The following is a 25,244-nucleotide window of genomic DNA, read 5'->3' as shown; positions in this document are numbered from 1 at the left end:
TAGTTTAGTGTTTAAGTTTAAATTTAGGTATACCCATCAGAACACGGATGGGTATACCCACATTACATTTATAGAATTACATACCACATTAAACTTTATACATTTTAATGTACTGGTACCAACTCAATGGAATGGCAGACTAACCTACATTTTCTACGAACTGTTCAAAGAATGATCATTGAAGCTCTTATTGAAGCTATAATATAAGAAAATATTCTTTGTTGTTTTATGAACATTGAACAAGTCGTCTTAATACCGTTGGGTATTAAGACGACGACTTAATGTAGTTAATATAATGTGGGTATACCCACGTCACATCTATGCATTGTAATGTACCGGTACCAGATCGAGCCTTGTCTGTAAATTACTTGCTTTTACCTACGGCTGAAACCGCACGGCTCAGCTAGTAGTAAATATAGTATGCGAACAAAGAAACAATGTTTTTTTTATTATTTTTCAATTATTTTCTTATAATTACATGTTAGTGCGTTAATTAACTATTTAAATCATTTATACTTTCTAGAAATTTAGTATTTCAGGTCAGTCTAGATTTTAGAAACGGTTACGTTGTTGAATACTAAAGATGGTGTGGATGGAATATTGAGATGATTTTCTCTGTTGGAACGAATAGTTTTTATTTCAATGTTTTTAATTTGCATATTAATTGTTTTAATCAGTGCACACATGCATTTACAGTTAATAGTTAGGAAATATAGATTTAAATATGAAATTTTTACTCCTTTTTTCTGTTTTATCATACCTACATGAAAGTACTATTATTTTAAATTGTCAACAATTATGATAACTTTGAATATTCAACAGTCATCTACAATATTATTCTGCCACTAATCGTTAGTAAAGAAACGTTGGGATAAATGAACAATAAACGCGTTTTAAATCAGTTAAAAAGCAATTGTTTTTCGTTCTTATCAAAAGCAAGCTATTCGTTACATTAATGGTGTTTGAAGCGGAGTATTTTAGACCACGATCGATGGATCCATTGAAACGCTTTAATTTACTTTAAAATAGTTCTTTCTCGTTAAATACACTTTCTTTCAGTTTAAAGTTTAAACGTATTTGTAACATATTTCGTTCTTATCTTAGAAATTATTAAAGACTAGCTGTGCCCCGCGGTTTTACCCGCAGTGCTCCGCTCCTGTTGGTCTAAGCGTGATGATATATAGCCTTTAGCCTTCCTCGATAAATGAGCTACCTAAGACGAAAAGAATTTTTCAAATCGGACCAGTAGTTCCTGAGATTAGCGCATTCAAACAAACAAACTCTTCAGCTTTATAATATTAGTATAGATTAAAGCAATTGTTTTCCGTTCTTATCAAAACCAAGCTATTCGTTACATTATTGGTGCTTGAAACGGAGTATTTTAGACCACGATCGATGGATCCATTGAAACGCTTTAATTTACTTTAAAATAGTTCAATCTTTTTCGTTAAATACACTTTCAGTTTAAACGTATTTGTTAAACCCGTTTAGTACTTAACTCGGTGTATTATAGAAAAAGTAAAGTTTGTTTTCCTGTAAGCTGTATTTATCTGTTTAAAAGTTTTTTTCGTACTAGTAGTGATTTTGCCACGGCCTAACACAGAAGTATTTTCACTTTTTCTTGTTACTTTAAGAATCTTTTTCAATATTTTAGTATCGTTTTTTTTTTAATCACGCATAAAACATCGTCATTTTTCACCCAACCACACTGTCCACGTCATTAAAAAAGCAAAGTTAACAATTCTGACGATTTAAGCGCGTCCAAAACATACCATATTGAGACGCGAATAGCTTTACTTGGTAAAATAAGTACATCAATAAAATGGGAGTTTGTTTGAGTTCCAATTTTCCTCCTAGACAGGCCATCTGCAGTCCAGAGCTGTGACATAAGCAACGTGACGCACGACTGTTTTATGGCGTCGTGTACGCCTGGCTATGATGGCGGATTGCCTCAGGAGTTTTTGATGCAGGTGGGTGGTAACTGGTTATTTCTATATTATTATTATACAATTTTGTATTTATTTAAACGACTATTTTATTAATAGATATTATTTAAAATAATGTAGAAAACACTTACTTTTATGCTTTTTGAAATGGAACTTCTTTTGGCGCCTTGAGAGTAAAATTTCAAGGTCGCGTAATGGCAATACCGTAACGTAATGCAGTAAGGCGACGATTTTGGTACCTATCTTTGAATGTTGTCAAAGAAGTTTCACTTCTGACCCGTGTGCTCGTTTTTTTTAGCACGCCGTCATCATCACAATTGTGGTAATGACATAGGCACATCAATTTCCATATAATTTTATTTTACCTGTTCATAGCTGATTACAATTTACATTTAAAACTATAAATGAAGTTAACTAATTGTGTATAGTGTATAGTGCAAAAAAATTACAACTTTCTGTTTAAAAAAATGGAAAACGAAATCTCATAATGATCGAAGTTTTTTTAATATCGATAACGTAAACTATGTCAATAGTTATATAACTTGAGCAAAGTATTCTTAAGTGATCTATTGATGTGGTAGGCTTTTGAATTATTTATTAGGGAAGGGCAGAAATGTAGGCTTCTCTATACATTGAGTATAGTGTGGAAATCAGGATTGCTCATGTTTTATTTAGATTGTTACTGTTTTCAAAATCGATGATTTATTGACTGCATTGTTGAATATGTATGAAACACGACACGGGGTTTGAATTATAACTTTATCAGGCCTATTCTAATATTGTGCGAAAGCCTGGTGTTATGCTTTCATGGCTAAACGACGGGATTTTGAATAAAATTTGGTGTGAAAATAGTTTTAATATTCAAACAGAGGTTCTTCTTTTTTTTTACTTTCAAAATACTTATGTAATGACGATTCGAAAGTGCTACTAAAAGTAGTCTAATTGAATAAATAAATGTTTGAGTTTGAGTTCGTTTGAGTTTTTAATAAATTATAATATACGCCCTCTAATTCCATTCTAATGGTTTTGTCAACAAGGCGTAGTTGGTTTGTTTATAAAAACAAAATATAATTAATACTATCGGCTCGATTTCTTGTACTAGCATACATTTGGCATTGTAATATTAATATATTTGATTAAAGATATATTAATATTTCCTTCTATAGTGTGTATATAATTATAAATTATGTAATTTACTTCCTAAGGTTCTGAAATTAATTTTGTTTTAATTCATTAATATATGTATTAATATTTCCGAAGAACTAGATACCATTTTTTGTCATGTGACACTATCTATTTTACTTTGTTTCGATACCACAAATATTATATTATCTCTAGGTTTTCGTGGTGGAAAACGGCGCGTTAATAACAAACAGAACAGGCTTGGCAGCGCAATGGCGGGTCTGCAATGTGTCTGGAGCCGTGTCTGTGCGCGTTTCTGTGTACGCGTTCAACCGGGTTGGGTCTAGCGAACCCCATACAGTCACCGTGGGGTTATTGGAACATCCACAACGACATACTGGTTAGTATTGCTGCAATATATGTATATAGGGAACTTATATATTTAGGTTTAGGTATATGTGTAATGTATTGGTGCGAATTCTATGTACGCGTACTATAGAGTCGGGTCTAGCGAACCCCATACAGTCACTGTGGGGTTATTGGAACATTCGCAACGGCATACAGGTTAGTAAATTGATAAATATGTATAGGTTTAGGTATATGTGTAATGTATTGTTTCGAATTTGGTGTACCTACGTATACAATAGGGTCGGGTCTAGCGAACCCGTACGGCTACAGTAGAATTGATTGTAACATCCACAACGTCAAAAGTCAGGTTGTTTTTGGTGTGTATTATTTACGATTTTTTGTATTTTTCTATTGAATTTAAATGTCAACCTGAAATACAAATATACATAATATGTGGTTTTTTGAAAGAATATAAAGACTTATTTTGGTCAAGGTCCTCTAAAATAAAGGTACCATACAACTAAAAGTTAATTAAAATTTATAAAAGATAAGCGTATATGAAATTAAGCATACGTATCTACAAAATAATATTATACTTTTATCCCAGTTTAACATAGCTCTGAACACAAAGCTGTTATTGTCTATATATTTGACCTATATTAACATAATTATGTTAACAAAGTAAATAATTCATACTTAAATGTAGAAAAGGATATACGAATCATATTGTATTTAATCATCTTTTATAAATACTACAGGGAATGTATTTAAAACAAAGTACATATTTGATGAGCTTCAGATATGATTTTTGTTTCATTTTTATATTATGAATGCAATGTAAAGATATTAATCCTATATTTTAAAAGAAACTAATACGTGTTCGTTTCCGAAGAAACTTTTACATGTTCGTAACTTAATTATTATATTGTAGAAAACTTTAAAGTTCGATTCGATATTTTCCTATATTTTTAATTACAACAACTGATACACGACTGTTGTTATTAAAGTTTTGTTTTTATTCAATTTAGAAAAAGTAATTTAAAGAAAGATACTTACAATCGTGTTTTTAGTGTACTAGTTTTCCGCCCGCGACTTCGCCCGCGTTATCAAATAAAAACCCGCATAGTTCCCGTTCCCGTGGAATTTCCGGAATAAAACCTATCCTATGTGTTAATCTAAGTTACCCTCTATATGTGTGCTAAATTTCATTATAATCGGTTCAGTAGTATTTGCTTGAAAGAGGAACAAACATACATCCATCCTCACAAACTTTCGCATTTATAATATTAACTTATTTAGTATAATTTCAAACAAAACAGAAAAGGATATTAAAATATAATTTCGATAATAACTCTTTTAATTCCAGTAAGTGAATGAAATTTGACCCTAAATATACGCAGTTTTAATTAAATTAATTATTTGTTGGGGTCAAAGACACCCTTGTTAATAGAATAATCGTCTAGACTGTATTTATGACGATCTTTTATTGAAGTTGATGTTTCTATTTTGTCTCTTTAATTTAAAGGATATTTCTCAATAGAATTGCAATGATGCGAGATTTTACACAGAGTAGAAATAAAAAAGCCTTTATGCAAATTCGTTGCTTAATTACTTGGAATATATTTTTTTCTATACTTCTTACTATTTATTACTAAATACAAATAATTCTCAAATTATATAATGAAAATCTATAAAAACATGTTTGTTACCTTTATATAAGAAAAAACGGCATGCCGATGCCGCCGGCCCATGATCGAAGTTTTGTTATTTAAAAATATCTTATAGGTATTTATAAGGCATTTGAGTACTATTAAACTAAATTTTAAACAAAAACGGGTATTCTAATCTCGATAAAATTAAGCACAACAAAATTTTTCTTTTATCTACATGGCGAAGTTTCATAGGCTTAATTACCACATAGTCTAATCTGTTAATCACCCGAGCAAAGCCACGCGCACAACTAGTTTTGAATACGTAGATATTAAATAGGGACAAAAGAAAGACTCATATTTTCACTATTAATTAAGATTAAAAGATACCCATTTAATAGCTAGGGGTCGAATGCACCCCTGAGCCTCCCGCAGCGGCATACGGGTTGGAATAATTGACGCTAATAATTTAATTTATGTATTGTTATAAAAAGATGCTAATAATTTATGTATAATGACCTCTGATTTATTTCCTATTGTCGTTTTTATTGTATTGTGTTATGTGTAGTAATTTCGCTTTGAAGTTTTAACAAGCTTTAATTCGTGGTGTTGCTCGAGCCTTTATATAGGTCAAAAAATTATCAAATTTGACTAAATCGGTTTTAGAAAAAAGCAAAATTAAAAAATACGTTTAAAATGTTGTTGTTGTTGATTGCTCTGCTAGCATTTGACAAAAAAGGATATTTCAATTGCTTACATAAATAAATGATTTATTAACTTGTTAAAACTTGATCCACTTCATATGAATATGCAATAAGATGCAAATAATCAAGCTCTATTTTTAAATCTAGTAATGGATATAAACGGAAACAAAACCTGTCAATAATCAGAATTGTTTTTTGTAGACACAGTAGGGTTCCTAGAACACCTACGAGGTATATTATTTAAATACAGCTTCGTTATTTAATTAACGAGGTACAATGTTAGGTTAAAAACCAATGTTAGCAACATTCCATACGTGATCAGTGGAAAAACAAAAAATACGCGAATATACTAAAAATAATTATTTTTAATAAAAAACTTAACCGCTATAAAATTGTCAGTACTAGTCCTAAATGAAACACAGGAGAAAGAGCTTGCAAATAAAATCATCAAAATCGGTACACCCAGTCGAAAGTTCTGCGGCAACAAACACAAACAATACATTTTTATGAAGACGGATAAAAAAAAGCGAAACCTACAAAACCATCAGGTTTGTAAATGTAGCGGAATTCTCACTAGTGGAAATTTCCAAACGGTTTCCGCAGTAATAATTCCGCCATAAATCAAAGGGGACGCGGAAATTCGGTGTATGTAAGCGTTGTAATGTACCGTGGAATTCACATCAATATCTTGAGCGTGGAAATGGGAAATCCCAAAGGTTAAATGCATTTCACACTTTATTTTTCTGGTTAATTTTCTTTAGTGGCAAGTATGAACCTTTTGTGTTCTGGTTACTTTAAAAGCACAAAAAAGCAAAACTCTTAAGAGCGTAAAGGGTTTTATAGATGGCAAATTTTTGTTATAGTTCAGGATACATCGCCCATTTTTGCAAGTGACTACTATCAAGCTGATTTTCCGTTTGTAGCTTTATTTTGATGAGACACCGAATAATTTCGTGTACGAAACTCTCGATTGTGGTAGCTAACAGAGATAACAAGGATAAAAAATTTTGATTTGATGGTTCTCAAATATTTATTACGCAATTTGTAGGACAATATTTCTGTTAAATTATATAAACATTAACAAAGTGAAAACAAAAAAATCAGCTTGTTAGTAATCATTTATGATGACCTCGTTATCGATACACTTTGGAAAGGGGGACTCTTTGAACCAACCATAGATTTTGTAGGACAAATATTTTTTCGAATAATTTAGGTAATTATCTTGAGATTGAACAAAAAAAAAATTCAGTTAGTAATAAATATGGTTCTCAACCATCAAATCAAAAATTTTTATCCTTGTTATCTCTGTTAGCTACCACAATCGAGACTTTCGTACACGAAATTATTGGGCGTCTCATCAAAATAAAGCTACAAACAGAAAATTAGCTTGATAGTAGTCACTTGCAAAAATGGGCGATGTATCCTGAACTATTAGTAGTACAATTTTGTTAAATCTCAATTGTTTATATTCGACTCGAGCTAAGTTATGTGATTAATTTTGTAATATTTATTTGACATTCTCTTTTTTATAGAACTAATATTAAAACACAACATTCATGCAATAGATAGTTTAAAACTTACTTTATTTCTATACCTACAAATATTGGCCTAATACCTTAGTATTAGACCATTTGCCTTAAAAGCCTTTACACTAATATCAACTAGAAATCCAATAGATAGTTCCATAACTCAAGATTAAATCCGTTTCCATTTAATAGTCAAGTAGTCGTTTGCGGGAATGTTCAAATTAAGTTGGAGCTAGTTCAATGAAGCATGCTCATTAGTGCAGTAAGGTTATCGATTTTGTCTTAGAAATATGCTTGGTTTGGCCCCGAAATGGTATATAGGATACCAATTGGAATAAATACTGTTTGATTGGATATTTCGTGAATAAATATTTGATAGAAGAGTAAAGTAAGGAAAATTGAAAAGACGTATGGATTTATACATACTTCCTACTAATATTATAAATGCGAAAGTTTGTATGGATGTTTGTTACTCTTTCACGTAAAAACTACTAAACCGGTTACAATGAAATTTAGCACACATATAGAGGGTAACTTGGATTAACACATAGGATAGTTTTTATCCCGGAAATCCCACGGGAACGGGAACTATGCGGGTTTTCCTTTGCAAACGCGGGCGAAGCCGTGGGCGGAAATCTAGTTCTACTATAAAGGACACCGACCCAGATGACAAAATAATTTCCTATCACACACAAAAGAACGTCAATCGGTTGAAAACCCACTAAATGCAGTAAAATCGAGAAACTACCTCGTTTTTTTTTAAATATCATTTAGAAGCAAGGATTTTTAACCGACTTCAAAAAAAAGGAGGAGGTTATCAATTCGGCCGGTATATTTTTTTTTTTTTTTTATGTATGTACACCGATTACTCCGAGGTTTCTGAACCGATTTACGTGATTCTTTTTTTGTTCGATGCGGGATGGTGTCGAATTGGTCCCATAAAAATTTTATTCGGATAGGCCCAGTAGTTTTTATTTTATGAGCATTTTTGTCTGTAGGTATTTGTAAATTTTGCAAGTGCAAGTTTGAAGTCGGTTGTTTTTAACGCAGTTATCACTTGTAAAGTATAAAAAATAACTCATCAAGTGTTCAAAAATCTTTTTATTGATTATCTTAAAGCTAGAAATTGTAATTTGAAATTGAAGAATAAAACCTAATATACAGATCTTTAAAGACGACTTCGAAATGTGATCACTACATTTAATTATCACACAGCAAACGTAGAATGTTCTAACAGTAGACAGTCTATTGCAAACGCGTTGAAAATCAATTGAGTCAACGTTTTCATCCACAAGACAATGTCTTAAAGGATTTAGCTTTCATGTGTGTTTCTTATCTCTTCAAGACATCACTTTGAAGTTAGACAATACAGTTAAATCCCTTGTATAAAATGTACGTACCTAATATATTATAGTAACTACGCACTTAACAAAATATTATGAAATAAACGGGTAGCTTTCCATGAAAGGTAGGGCAAACTTATAGAACACCCACATCACGTTATATTTTTTTTTTTTTCGTATGTATTGTAAAGTGAGGAGTATTACTGAGAAATACTTCTTGAAAGTCCTTATATAAATGCCAACCAACAGTTTTGATCGCCGAACAATAAAATTCTGAATTCCCAAAAACCGTATTTCTTTTCCAACTCGAAAATCCCAAATATATTGTCGCAATACGAAGAGAGACATAAAACGCTGAAAATAAATACGACGAAACAATTATTAATCGGGAAATGTCTTTTATCTTCCCCAAGAGAAGCGATTCTAACCCTCGCTATATTTTTTATGACGTTAAATATGTGCTAAAATCAATCAGGATCGGCGCCGTACCGTCTGCTTGCAAAACATCGATTGGAAGTGATTGAAACTGTTATCTTTGTTTTGTTGTAGAATTTCATTTGGTTGTTCCCCGTTTTTATGGGTTTGCAACAAATATTGCTTGTACTGGCAAAATATACGTCTCGTGTGCTATATGCCTTAACAACTTTTTTCAATCTAGCTTTTATATGAATTTGCCAATTTAGATTAACATTCATAAGCCACATGTTTTCTTCTCAAAACCACATATTCTTACCATTTCAATATTCAACGTTTTAAAACTACAACCAATACATTTTATAGCAAAATCTCATAAAAATAAGACCTATTTCCAGTTGATCAGTAATTTTGCAACTATCTACATTCTACAGTATAACTATCTATTTTGGGTACTCTCCCTAACGTTTCTTCCTGTTATAGAACTGAAAAGAAAATATATTCTTTAACTAAAGATTTATTTACAGGTGTATCATCAACAAGTGTGCAACTATCTGCAGTAAATTAGTATTTATTTGTGTACTTTCTTAGTTCTTCCAATTGTACAACTAAAAAGAAAATATGTCCCTAAATATTAAGGGATTCAACAAAGTATTTATTTGCAGGTGTATCATCAGTAAGTGTACAGCTATCTGCTGTATTAGTATCTGTTCTGTGTGCAGTCAGCGTGCTTGTGTGTGTGGGGACATTAGCCACATTCGTACTGTGCTATCGACATTGTCAGCCAAGACGAGGTATGTATTTAATAGCAGAGGTTCCCAAAAACGTTAGAAAGACTCAATTCGTAGCAGATATTTTTTGAGGGTTTAAACTTACTGTCTTGGTGTATTTGTGTTAAATCTCAAGATAACGAGTTTTCGAGATACAAATGTAGAAAGAAACTGCCAGTCTGTACGAAAAGGCAAAACTTTCTGGTTCACTAAAAATATTACTTTTAAATTCAATGCACTTTTTTGTAATAAAACAGGAGTTTTATTTTTTATGCATTCGCGGAAGATCGAATTCAAATCGTTTTAATTGTAATGCTAATACATTATATTCGATAATTCGATTCAAATTCGATTTCAACTCTATTCTATTGCATCACAACTTTAACCCAAAACCATTTTAGGTGACAAAACAGAAAAAACAAAAAGCCGCGACGAATCCACGAAAGACCTTCTCGAAGACAAAAGTGACACAAAAGAGGAGAAACATTCAGAGACTAATCCCGATATAATACCAGTAGAAAATAAAATGAACGCCAGTATTTCTGGCAGTGTGACCGAACAAATGACAACACAGCCATTATTAACGCATTGCTGTGAAAGAAATCAGTTCTGCGATCAGTATTTAGTTCGTCCAATGCAATACCACGTACATCCGTATATAGAAAACAAGCAGAGTGTCAGTTTGGAACCTTTGGACTTGAATTATCTGCCAACCGAGTATAGACTGCCTCACGATAAGGTGTATGAAGATTGGCTGAGGTATAAGAACGCTTTGCCTATGGATACTAGTAATTTGGTAAGTTTTTACATTATCAGTATAATATTTATCACCATCATCATCAAACCCAAAATCATCCCTATCATTATTGTCACCAACATAATATATATCATAATCGTCATCAAAAACAGCACCTCCAATATCTTCATCATTAACTATATTATCACCATAAACATCTATATTATTAACAACACCATCACTCCTAATACCATCGCTACCTCGCTACCATGTTATGGTTATCATCATCATATTCACTACTATCACGACCAAGATGTCGTTGGTCTATTTAATCTGTATTAGATCATATTATATGCAGTTACATTTTAATTATCAATATATCATCATCTCCTTATATTATAGCCACCATCATAACCATCATCATCACTACCACTACCAATATAATCTTCATCGTTTTCATCATCATCACCATCATCTTTTTTTCAGTAATTAAGAATAATTTTGTGTCGTGCTCAGAACGTATAGAGTTATAAAGAAGGCATTTCTTAAAATAATTACGAAGTTCGTCATTTCGATGAAGAGATAGATTGATTATTATTATTTCAGTACTACCCCTATCATATTATGACCGCCTCCTTGGTACAGTGGTTGACGCGTGAGCGTAGAACCGAGGGGTCCTGGGTTCGATTCCCGGTGGAGACTAAGAAAACAAATGTCTCGGTCTGGTAGGACACAGAGGGCTGATCACCTACTTGTCCCTAAAGAAAATCGATCAGTGAAACAGATGTATGCATAATGCATCTGCCCCTTACCCCACTACGGGGACACGGGACTTCACACCTATCATATTAAACGCAATCATGTATTGTCTACTGGAATATTTTTGTAATTTTGTATAGGTTTTAGATCTTGTCATTTTAATTAGGTTTTAAATAAAATTTACATAAATATTTCTCAACAGTAAAAAATATTTTTACCTCCTAATTAACTTCAACTCTAATCAATCATTTGAATTTGATATCCCATACATTATATGAATAATATAGTGTTGGTGTTCTTTATAATGAGCCAATTATAATGACAAATTATGTTTATACATAGTTCTATTGAATATAGTTTAGGTGTATCATTTTTTATAATTATTATGTCCATCGTATTATAACCGACTTCCAAAAAGGATATCTTAAGTTCATTGTATTTAGAAATAATTTTTATCAGGTTTGTAGTTTATTTACGATTCGCTTCAAATCAAACTATTAAAAGTAATATTGTGTTATGTAATATTTATCATTATTAAATTAAGTATTAGCAAAATGCATTTTTAATATCACCCATCTAGTTCTGCCACTTTAAAGGCGGTTTAGTTTTTGTTAACAAACATACAATAGAACATTTTATAATAAACTAGCTGTTCCCCGCGGTTTCACCCGCATTGCTCCGCTCCTGTTAGTCTTAGCGTGATGATATATAGCTTCCTCGATAAATGAGCTATTTAACCCTTAACATCACTCGCGGGGGAGCAGGGTCTCCCACCGCTCAAATTTTTACGAATATTTTAAGTATTAGAAACGTTACGAGGTGTAGCGTCCGTGTATTCCCCGTGCCACCCGAGGTCTCGCCGGGAGTAGATGTGTGCCGGGCTACTGTGCTTAGATCCAGAGGTACGTGTCGATGGGGGAGCGTAGTCCCCCGCGAGTGTAATTACTTAAGTATATTTTAATTATTTTTTTATGTATATTTTTGTGTTTTTATAGGTTTATCACGCACAATCGATAAAAATTTGAATCCCCAGCAGATAGAACATTTGTTCAATGACTTAGAGTCTGGGGAAACCGAGGCAGAGGTTATTTATCCTGAATTATCATCAGATTTGAGTGATGCGGAGTCTGAGGTTGGTGATCACGATGCTGAAAGTGAAGAAGAAGTAGACAGTAACTCTGAAAATGAAGATACAAGTACCAATGACCAACAAGACTGAAACAGCAATGCATTGCTGCAGACTGAAATAAGATTCCTACATTTGACTGATATTTCGGTAGTTTCTAAGTATTATGTGCGTTGCCCTTATGATTTTAGACGTTATAGATATTTCATGGATTTTTATGCTTGTTTTGTAATTTATATGATACAAAAAAGAAGAAAAAAACATTTTATTTTGTATTTTTTTTTTATTTTTATACATAACAGTAACCTAGAGTTATATCTTAAAATTTAACGTGTTTTTTGTAACTTGTTTTGTTTGACATTAGAAATGCCCATTTTTTAGTTTAAAATTTAAATAAATACTCTTATAGCATTCCAAAAATGTGTTTTGTTTCATTTATTGAAAAAAAAAACAGAGTTATCGTAAAAATATTATAGATATGGTTCAACAATTTGGTGGACCTTGCTCCCCCACGTGTGTAGATGTGTGGCGAGAAATAGCGTGTGTTGCTAAGGGTTAACACCGAAAGAATTTTTCAAATCGGGCCAATAGTTCCTGAGATTAGCGCGTTCAAACAAACAAACTCTTCAGCTTTATAATATTAGTATAGATTAATTCCTTCAATTAGTAACCACTTAATATAAAACTTAACAATTCCATGAAACGTAACGTTAAATGATATTATTTACAAAGTTCATAGATTAAGTGTTTCCGTAGTTAGCAACAATTCGCAAGTTCCGGGAATGAATACGTAATTGCACTCGAAGTTTCACAATATGCATAATCTAGTTTATATGAATTAGAGAACTAAAAATGTATATATCTGCTTTGATTAAAATAGTTTTTGTATATTTACCAACTTGTTTTTCAGATTCAATAAACTTTTTTATCAATAAACTTTTAATTAACGGAAATTTCTTATATAAAATACTAATTTGTTTTTCTGTTTACAATATTCTAAAGGAAACACTAGAAATTTTCTATCGTTCGAGTATAAAAAGTATTTTAAATTTTAATCAACAAATTTCTAAACTAATAATATAAAGCTGAAGAGTGAAGAGTTTGTTTGTTTGTTTGTTTGAACGCGCTAATCTCGGGAACTACTGGTCCGATTTGAAAAATTCTTTCGGTGTTAGATAGCCCATTTATCGAGGAAGGCTATAGGCTATTTATCATCACGCTACGACCAACAGGAGCGGAGCAATGCGGGTGAAACCGCGGGGAACAGCTAGTTTAAAATATTTGTTTAGTAAAAACTCGTTTGCTACTATATTTGTATAGATTAGGGTCAGATTACAGAGAAAACATGTTGACATGTGATAGTTATAACTTATAAGTAGTAAATCGAAGTGATTATAACTAAGATATTAATAACGGCGTCTAAGAAAATTACGAATAAATTAACCGAAGTTCCGTATTATGGAATGTTTGATATGAAATTTTGACATACATTCTTAATTTCTCACGAAAATTAGTTTCTATGTAAATTCCATAAAGTATTGTAATACATACTTCTGTATTTTTGAAAATTACTGAATAGTATGAACACTTATTCTTTGAAATTATCCGCACTTTTCGGAGTTTTGAGTTCAGCTAGTTTATATATAAATTGCTAGTTTAAATTAATTATTGGAGTAATTCTGAACTTTTGAATTATTACAAAACTACACAAGTCAAGGTCTTGGTTACATAGGCTATTTTCTTGCTATGCAGTTCAATGTATTGAAATTTGTTCACATCTCTAACGATAAATATTATCCCCTAGCTCCCACCCCAACAACTGGCACAACCGAACACAATCTACAGCAGCATCAAACGGAATCCGCTAAAACTGGTCAAAATGCCAGAACTGGACTGTCATGTGCCATACCCAAGGAACTATTCGCCGTCGTTACATCTCAACCCGGACAACAATACCGCCCGGTTCACACAGGGTATGGATGTGGGGAGTATGACAGAAGGTTAGTTTGACCATTTTTGGCACATTTAAAGACCTACAGATTATGATAGAAGGTAGGTTTGACCATTTTTGGCACATAAAGATATTTATGATGCAGTTTGGCATGGAACATTCTAACAAGATTTGGGACACTTTTTTACAGAATTCTGTAGGTTAAGAAATAGTAGCAAGGTTTTCTTGTAGAAGATTCTGTTAAATTTTTCGTACCAAAATTTGCTTGCTTTGAAGTTTGAACTGAATAATTAGAACTTAATTCCATATATTATTTGTGTTTTAGTGCTTTTTAATCATCACGACTACCTTCACATAATGGTGTGGAATAAGGATTAAAAAAACAAGTTATATTTCCTTAAAACACAGAAGATCGATGTATCATTTAAAAAATGGCAATGAAGACACTTAAAGGCTTATTATTTTGAAAATATCGTTTAACCCATTGAGCCCCCAGCGGCCCGATCGGTCCACGACACAATAGATTTTCTATTGTCTCTGTGATTCCGGGGCCTGAGTTAAAAACATAGATTATCTTTGAAAACCTACCTAACTTATTAACAAAATAATGTTATACCTACCATTGATATAATAATAATGTTATACCATTAATGTAATAAATACATTACGTACTGTTTTGTTCTCCGTATTATTTTTTAAATTGTCACCATCACAATCACTATTTTTATACGTGTTACGCATTGTTTGGAAGAGTAATTCAAGCAGAAAAAGTGGTTATAAAATAAAGGCGAAGCAACTTTGTACTCGTGAGTAATTAAGAAACTATAATATTATTTTGCACTCCGTGACCTTGACACACGACTACCGGCAAAGGCGTCGCGTCGCTTCAACGCATAGATTGCACTTCCATCGCTGCAGCGCTTTAACGCTTTGCGCACGGCCGCTTATATCAAATTAATTATTATTAGCTCATTATTTTTATAATAACTGACAATGTCATCAGCAAGAGGCAAGTGCACCGGTTGTTGTAATGCAATTACAAATAGAGAATACCTAACTTGTTCACTATGTAAGAAAAAATATGATCTTTACTGTGCGAATATTTCATCAAAAGTCTTCCATAATAGTATGAATCTTGATGAGAAAAATAAATGGAAATGTCAAGAATGCATCTGTAAACAGCCGAAGCTCGATAATAGTAATACTCCTCTCAGAAGCACGAAAAGTGATTCTATGAGCAACGAAACGGCTACACAGGACAATCTATGTGGAGCGTATGTTAACACGCGTATGCGCAGCCAACACGTCGACACTATTGTTTCTGAGGGAGATTGTAATGAGCTCGTCACGATTGCCAACTTGAGGGATATTTTGAAAGACGAATTAGCTAAAAGTCTGCGGAATACTATTAAGGAGCTTATATCAGAGCAACTCAAAAATATACATCAAGAAATATCCTGCTTTAATGAATCACTGAGCTTTTTTAATACTCAATTTGAAACATTAAAGACTTCCTTAGAAGAACGGAATAACATAGTGGATGAACTCAAAACAGAAAACGGAAAATTAAAATCGACAGTTTTGGATCTTGAATCTAGGTTGCACATAATTGAACAACAACTCCGCGAGAACAACCTTGAGATTAACGGAGTTCCTGAAAATAAAGGTGAAATATTGTCTAATACAATAATCCAGCTTACGAAGACTATAGGCGCTCCTCTTGAAGATAGTGACGTTCAACATGTTACGAGAGTCGCTAAATTTAACAAGGAGAGCACCCGTCCACGATCGATTATTGTAAAATTACGAAATACTCGTATTCGCGACACAATCTTGGCTGCTGTTACTAAATATAATAAAAACAACCCTGAGGATAAACTTTCGTCACATCATTTAGGAATCGGCGGCCGGAGATCGCCTGTATTTGTCTCCGAGCATTTGACTTCTGTCAATAAGCAACTTCATGCTGCCACTCGTCTCAAGGCAAAAGAACGAGGATTTAAATTTGTCTGGGTCAGAAATGCTAAAATCTTTGTTCGTAAGAATGAGTTTGGTCCGGTTTTGACAGTACGAAATTACGATGCACTCCAGTCCTTAGAATAAATTGCGACCAGATACCGTTATGAGTGATGTAGTAATTTAATGTTGACCATGCTTAATATTTATTATCAAAATGTGAGAGGTATACGGACAAAAACGACTAATGTATTCAATAATATTTTACTGTGCTCGTACGACATTATTGTTTTTACTGAAACGTGGCTAAACTCAAAAATTAGTAATGGCGAATTCATTGATAATAGAATATATAATGTTTACCGAAATGATCGTGACCCCTTCGAAAATAGCTATAATAATAAAACGGACGGTGGAGGTGTTATGATTGCCATTTCTAATAAATTGAAATCTTATCGCGTTTGTAATTGGGAGGTCAAGAACTGTGCCTTAGAAGATTTGTGGGTAGTGGTTGATGTTGGTAATGACTCGAATCAGGGACGCAAAATAAGTAAAAAACTTGCTATATGTTCCGTGTATTTACCACCACCTGTTAGTCTATCAACCCTCAACAAATTTTTAGATAATTTAAGTGATATTGTTGTGAATAATGTTGATGACATTCTCATATTAGGTGACTTTAATCTTGGTTCAATTAAATGGATTAAAGACAATGATGATATATTCTGCAAACCAACAAACTACCATAGTATTTTGGATAGCAGTTTTGTTGACTTCATGGCGGTGAATAATTTGAATCAGTACAATAATATTGTAAATAAAGACGGCAGAATTCTTGATCTTGTCCTAACTAATTTAAATAATGTACAAGTATCGCAACCGTTAGACATCTTAAGTAAATTAGATACATATCACCCACAACTACTTATTGAAATTACAAATGCTAAATCGAATTATTTGCGTAGTCAAAACCGCTGTGAATTTAATTTTCATAAGGCTAATTATTCAGAAATTATAAATTATTTAAAATTAATAAATTTTTCATCTATTCTCGAGGCGTGCAATAATGTAGACGAAATGGTTTTGAAATTTTACGATATCTTATTCGACGCCATACGTAAATTCGTGCCTAAACGTAACCCTACAAAAGGTAAATACCCACCCTGGTACAACTATTCACTCATTAGACTCTTGAGAGAAAAAGAACGACTGCGTATTAAATTTCGTAAATTCAACAATCCTCGCGATAAACTTGAGTTTGACATTTTGCGGGATCGTTGTCATAAATTACACCACAAATGCTTAATCAGTTATAAGCAAAATATGGAAGACGGTATCAATAAGAATCCTCAACATTTTTGGAAATATATAAACGCAAAGCGTCGGAACGAATGTTCATTGCCTTCTCGTATGTACCTTGGTGATAAATATGCAGAAAATGGTGTTGATATTGCCAATCTATTCGCTAACAACTTTTCATCCGTCTTTGATAATAAAAATTGTCCAAACAATACGTTTTCTACACCAAGTATAACCTATCGTAACTATCCCTCCTTAGGCAAGGTGTATTTTACTGAACGTGAAGTAATGAAGAAAATAAAACAATTGGATATATCGAAGGGTTGCGGTCCAGACGGAATTCCTCCGTTATTTATTAAACGCTGTTGTACAGTCATTGCGCTGCCCTTATATTTAATTTTCAACCGCTCTTTGGATTGTGGTACTTTCCCTTCTGAATGGAAGAAGGCTCGAATAGTGCCCGTCTATAAGAAAGGCGATACAGCCAACATTAAAAATTACCGTCCAATTTCAATTTTATCATGTGTTTCTAAATTATTTGAATCTCTCTTGTGTCCCGTTATCGTAAGTCATACTTCCAGTCTCATTGATAGTAACCAGCACGGTTTTCAAAAGGGTAGATCTACTGAAACAAACCTGGTTTCTTATATATCCACTGTTTCGAACGAAGTTGACAAAGGCAACGAAGTTCATACAATTTATACTGACTTCTCTAGTGCGTTTGATGTGGTGCAGCATGATGTCCTTCTATTGAAACTTGAATCTCTCGGCATACATGGATCATTACTTGCTTGGCTTACCAGTTACTTAAAAAATAGAATACAGAGTGTGGCGGTAAAAGGATATGTGTCCAACTGTTACATATCTGACTCAGGTGTACCTCAAGGGTCACATCTGGGGCCAATATTATTTACGATTTTTATTAATGACCTATGTTCTGTTTTCAAAAAAAGTAATTATTCGGTTTTTGCCGATGATTTAAAATTATTTAAAACTATAAAAACACAGCATGATATCTCAGATTTACAAATGGATCTTAATAGGCTGGAAGATTGGTGTAATAAAAACAGTATGATAATTAATGCTAAAAAATGTTTCTTCATACAACTCTCCCGAAAAAAGAAACCAATTCTAGCATCTTACGTCATTAATGGTCAGAATATAGAAACTGGTAATGAGATCCGCGATTTAGGAATCCTAGTTGATAGTAAACTAAATTTTTGCTCACACATTGATGCTATCGTTATAAAGGCCAGTAGATTGTTAGGTTTTCTTAAAAGAAACACAAAATGCTTTAAATCAAAGACCAAAATTTTACTCTTTAATTCATTAGTTAGAAGCCATTTAGAATATGCAAGTGTAGTGTGGAATCCGTTCTATGCTGTTCACTCTCAAAGAATTGAAAATATTCAGCGTATATTTACCAGACATATAGCTTTCCTTTCACCTGGAATTTCACATAGATCGCCTTATGAATATCGATTATCATTCTTCAAAATGATTTCACTTCGTAATCGTAGATTGTTGCGTGATACTATGTTCCTATTTAAAATCCTCAGAAATATAAATCATAGCCCACAAATCTTAAGTCTAGTTAGGTTTGCTGTTCCAAATAATTTACCACGTTATCCTGTTTTCAAAGTTTTTGACCTTCCAAATTGTCGTAATAATGTTGGTAGAAACTCTCCAGTAACTCGCATATGTAGTACTTTTAATGACCTATGTAAGTCGCTGGGTGGTATAATAGACATAAATTTTGATTCAATTATAGTTTTTCGCAAAAAAATTACAAATTTCTTGTTTGGCACAAAAATTCAGTAGAAGAAATTATGTTGAACGATTTATTTTTTCTATTCTTTTAATTAAATTTATTTAAGCACTTAAAACAACAGTAACGTAATTATATTATAAGTTTTCTTGTGCATACCTGTAATTGGTGTATACATCATATTAATATTCGATAGTTGTTTAGTTTTAATTGTGATAATTTTCATGTGTACTCTGTTGGTATGTCTAAATTAAATAAATAAATAAATAAATAAATACCTAATTTTAAAATAATTTTTTTCTTCCACAGATCCAAACAAAACCGAAGCTCCATCCAACACTCCCACACAACGATGAAACGTGTGTACTTATGTGCGTGTGCGTGTGTGTGTATAAACACTAATGTGTGATTCGTGTTACCCAGAGTTTATGATTATCACTACACCGTGCTAGGACCGGACCATGCAAGGACCGGGCCGTGCTGGGACAGGGAAACAAAAAAATTAAACAATATCCATGTCGCAGTCATTTAGTTGAATCTGCTATTTGATTGAATGTCTAGCGCGTTCATTGAATGACAGATTTACTTTTTCCAAACGTCCACAAGAAGACGACTATAGTTTAGTTAAAAAAATACAACGTACCTAATCTAACCCACCCCTTTAATCCAATCGATTAACGTTACATTAAACAAATTGACGAGTTGTCTTTCAATTAAATGTCGTTATTCAATGAATGCGCTAGTCATTCAATTAAATAACAGATTCAACCAGAAGCGATATCCATACAAGTCGAGCTACTGTTGTAAAAATTAATTGTTCGATCGAGCCCCGGTCCGGGCACGGTCAGGGCACGGTCCGGTCACAGCACGGTGTAGCGTAATCTATTAATTGTAAATATTATCGTTAATTGCATTTAAGTGATTGCAGATTGAATTTAATTATTTATTGTAAAAAATTAATTTGATTAATAACAAAGACTGTAATATTGTTATTTTAAATAAATTGTTTATAGGTTAAGTAATTTTTAATTAATAAATATGGTAATGAATATGGGGTTTTATTTTATATCCTTACCTTTTTTGTTGCATACCTATATACATATTGAAATCTCAATTAAAACAAAATATGATAAGCAAAATCGCAGGAAAATGATTCTTGTTTTTTTGAAAACTGAACTATTGTAGTTTATTAATATTTAAAAGTCAGTATCTAATTATTTAAATATATTTACCAGTCATTATACCTTTTTTTATAAAACTTAATTTGCATTAGAAAAATACATTCTTTCATTTTACATTGAAAACATAGCCCTTTTTACACACCTAAATACATTTTAACGAACAAAAAGACTATAGAGCAACAGGTTTTCTTAGTCCCTTTATTGAAATATAAAAAAATACATTTACTGGCTAAAAGGTTCTATAAGAAACAATAAGATATCAGCAAACTTGACACAGCCTATCTCGGGGGAACATTAAATCTATCAAGGTTTTCTTCCGACTTCATATTATTATTTCGTAATTTTACTTTTATCTTTCAAGATAGTAAAAGAAACTCAAAATTTTAGTAAAAACATATATTTTTCATTTATTTTATAAGGCCGAAAAACAATTTTGCAATGCAAATGGTACCTAGTTTGATAGTTTAATCACTACATAGTACTAAGACATAGTATAAAACAAAGTCGCTTTCTCTGTCCCTATGTCCCTTTGTATGCTTAAATCTTTAAAAGTACGCAACGGATTTTTATGCGGTTTTTTTAATAGATAGAGTGTTTAAAGAAGAAGGTTTTAGTATATAATTTATTAGGTTTTAGACAAAGCGGGCGAAGCCGCGGGCGGTAAGCTAGTTATAAATAATTTTCCAAATAACTAGAGTCTAGAGCAGAATGTTTTAAAATACATAATTATAAAGAAAGTAACAGTTGCCACGGCTTGTCAAAAAGACGCGGGTTCGAATCTCGCCTCGTGGTCTTTTTTTTTTTTCAAAAAACAATCAATATATCAGAATCAATGCGTGATGCACTAGAGGATTTTTTAGATAAATTCTTACTAGGTAACATCAAATAACATAATAATAATTATCAATCCTCCTTACGACTTAATCAGGAGCATCATTAAAACAACTATGTATATGAACCATATTTCATACGATGTCATTCAATATTCATAATTCATACCATTTATAGTACGGAATTAACATAAAAACTAATTACAAGCAAACTAGATTGACATCGTTAAAAATATCGATGGAAGAGATACTAAGGCGTTTCCTGTTCGCTACAAACGATTAAAATATGTAAATCAACCGACCGGCCACTTAATTAATTGCCTACTTATCTTACAAGTCGGATAGGCCTGTATTTATTGCACACTAGTTAACTGTGAACTGCCCTCAAAAGATTTAATACCATGTGTAAAGATTTTATTCGCAAATAAAATAACAATAAAGTTTTGCATAAACTAAATGTGAACAACATTGAAATCGAATCTAAAATGGATAAACCGATTTTGATACACTAAACACACTACATCTAAGAACCACAACCGGAAAGTAGGTACCTAAGCTGCCTAGCAAAAAAAAATCTGTTATTGTTTAAACGCTGATCCAATTTTGAGTGTGTGTTTCTAGTTCCTATGATTTTTAGGCGAAACATTTTAACTTACGCCTAGAGCATATAGAAGAACCTGACAAGGCCTCGATTTTAAATTTCTAAAAAATACAAGGGTATCATAGTATTTACATTATCTAATTTCGGCATCCAGAAAGAAACTCCATTCCCTTATTTCGTATTTTTCTTCCAATAAACTTTGCATTTCGATTAGAGATAGCCAATACGCCTGAGTCAATAACCAATATAAAAGTTCTTTTAACTTAACCGATACAGGTTTAATTATCTATCTTTAGACATTTTTCTTTTTCCTTTTTACGCCGTAAAATTCCTTTTTATTTATAAACCTAATCAGGAATTCGAAACATAGCGATTAACTTATCCCATTATAAGAAAGATATGTGTTAACTAACGGTGATTATAGTTTACTAGCTGTGCCCCGCGTTTTCCCGCATTGTTCCGTTCTTATTGATATAAGCGTGATTGATATAGTACTAGAATTCCGCCCAATTCTATTCAATTCGTTTTCAAAGAATAACTCGCATAACTCCCGCTCCTGTGGGTTTTACGGGATAAAAAGTAGCCTGTGTGTTATTCTGGGTCTTCAGCAACCTACATAGCAAATTTCATTGTAATTGGTTAAGTAGTATTTGCGTGAACGAGTAGGTAACAAACATCCATTAGTCGATACCTTGCCTTAATCGATAAATGAGCTATCTAACAGTGAAATAATTTTCCAAATCGGGCCCGTAGTTCCTGAGATTAGCGCGTTCAAGCAAACAAAATAAACTTTTCAGCTTTATAATATTAGTATCGATAAGAAAAATATGTGTTAAGAATTTTTATAGTTTGTGTAATTACAGAAGAAACATCTGGTCGATTTAAAAAGAAATAAAAAGAACATACCTTAGTTGTTTCTGTTTTGTATTTACCGGTTTCTAATTAAAGTTCTATCCTACTTTTAATTAGTGTTTTCCCAAAAAAATTCACTGAACTGTGTTTATTTTGTTAGAATTAATTACTAGCTTGCTTCTCGGTTTAGGTAACAACAGGAAACGTGGAAAACAGATGGGATTTCGATTTATCTTATGCATTGTTTTTCTTGTAAATAAACGTAACTGTTATAAACTAGATTTCCACCCGCGACTTCGCCCGCGTTTTCAAAGAAAAACCCGCGTAGTTTTACCCCTGTAGGATTCCCGGGATAAAAAATGCAATTTTAATCGATTCAGTAGTATTTGCGTGAAAGAGTAAATGACAAAAAAAACTTTTCTAGTAGATTTGTAACTTAAAATATAGTTTTGTTCTGATTTTGGAAAAATACAAAATCTATCCACTAGTAGATAATAAACTGCAAAAGCTCAAAGATCTTCATAATGGAATGTTCGATATAGCTTGAAGAACGTAATAATTAATAAAGGCCCGGAATAACTTAATAGTATTGGAAACTAAACTAAAATTAGTCTGGTAACAATTATTATAAATAGCTTCATTTGTTGCCATCAGGGCCGTATTTAACTTATTTGAGGTCTTCAAAATTGTAGAGAAGGGAGCTTTTAATATCTAGAAATTTAATGATATATATCTATTTAGTCTCTCCCGTCAACTCTATGGGGAGTTGCGTCGCTACGTGCGCGCACTTTCTTATTAGCCCATTAAGTGATAGTGTTGATGGGAGAGACAAAATAGTTGCGGAGACAAAGTTGCTCGTAAGCGCTGGCTCTTATAAAAAATGTACCTATTGTTACAACTATCTCTGTCACGGAATGAAATAAAATTCAAGTAGGTATATATATTCTTAGAAATATAATTAAACATAATAAAAAAAGTAAATGTGTTATCAAAATTTTAGATAAGACAATTTAATTTTGTGGAAATTCTAGACATTTCCTAAAATCTAAATTAATTTTAATACCTAACAATAATATGCTCGACATGTCGAAGAATCTAAAGTTTGTCGACATATTCTGCCAACCTGCACTTGGCCAGCGTGGTGGATTATGGCCTGTACCCTCTTATGAGACCCGTGTCCTAGCAGTGAGAACATAATAGGCTGATGCCGCTGATGGTGATGATAAAGACGTAAGTATTTAACAAGAGTTGTCAGTCCGTTAGAGCCCCATCATCATTCGGGCCCCAAATCACTTCGAGTACGCATCCTAAGCATAGAATGTAATTATTACTGATGAACTTGTAGTTGAGCACTTCTTGAGAGCGTTATTATTGCGTGGGTGTTACTGCAATGTTACTGTGGTTGTGGGTTTAATATTAGAGCTAGTTGTGCCGTGTGGTATCACCCGCGGACAAAAGTAAGTATTTTTGTAGCTTAAATGTTATGTTGGTACTTAAGCTACATCACTGCCAATTATTAGATATTATCAAGTCTTACCCGTTTGGAACATGTGTAGATAAAAGCACATAAATACTGTTGCATTTTTTATGTAATTTCCAAAGCAACCTTTTGATACATGTAGAGCAAAGTTATTTTTAAGTTGAAATGATTTTGAAGTAGGTATTCGTTAATAAATATTACACTGGTCAACAATGATTTTGTTGCCCTGGATGTGAAAGTGGTTTCGAATAATTTAATGCATATTATATATAGAACTATTAATGGTTTTGGTAGATTGGCTCTAGTTTTTTTTTATCCTAATTTTCTTACTAGACTCTAAAACGCAGCATGAAATAGAAGGTATATTTGTTTTACATCATTTATTTATTACAAAGTTTTACTTATTGTTTTGTTTTAGTATTTAATTAATTCAAATGGATATAAAAATAGAGAAAAATCATTAAAACTTATGAAATAGTTCAAGGAAATAGATTTTATAAGCTTCTCTTCTTAGTTAATTTTTGGACAATAGTTTTCTTATGGACCATCAGTAATCTGCCATCATGTGACGATCCCATATACCCTGATACCATTATTCCATAATTTTTACTTCTTTTTCGATGTGTTCTTCCTGTTTCTCACAGAAATTCCGCAGATTTACTGGATATCTATCCAGGAGACTGTGGGCAAAGTGTAGCTTTATGCTCGTATTTGCTCATAAAATAATGAAGTTTTTTAAACAACTGTTGTGCCATTTCTTTATAATTTGGTGTTTTAAATTAATCTTAAATTAATTAATACTATATCTCTCCATTATTTACATTCAGCATCAGTTATTAAATTTTGTTAAATTTTCATTTTTTATCAATTGTCGACACGCCCG

At 32.4% G+C, this 25,244-nt stretch overlaps 1 protein-coding gene across 1 annotated transcript in view; it reads left to right on the top strand.

Moving 5' to 3' along the window:
• The window catches only part of LOC123703646 (nephrin-like), a 78,382-nt gene extending 58,360 nt beyond the window's left edge, over positions 1–20,022 (top strand). The window contains exons 16-21 of the mRNA XM_045651724.1: positions 1,858–1,970; positions 3,285–3,468; positions 9,718–9,846; positions 10,224–10,618; positions 14,248–14,443; positions 19,727–20,022. Coding sequence (XP_045507680.1) covers positions 1,858–1,970; positions 3,285–3,468; positions 9,718–9,846; positions 10,224–10,618; positions 14,248–14,443; positions 19,727–19,773 — 1,064 coding nt within the window. The 3' untranslated portion in view covers positions 19,774–20,022. The remainder of the gene's footprint in view (positions 1–1,857; positions 1,971–3,284; positions 3,469–9,717; positions 9,847–10,223; positions 10,619–14,247; positions 14,444–19,726) is intronic.
• The last annotated feature ends 5,222 nt before the right edge of the window (positions 20,023–25,244 follow it).

This window comes from Colias croceus, chromosome 27 (assembly GCF_905220415.1).
Source record: "Colias croceus chromosome 27, ilColCroc2.1".
NCBI classification, from domain to species: Eukaryota; Metazoa; Arthropoda; class Insecta; order Lepidoptera; family Pieridae; genus Colias; species Colias croceus.
Note: the sequence above shows the minus strand (reverse complement) of the source record. Positions and strands in the feature narration are given on the sequence as shown.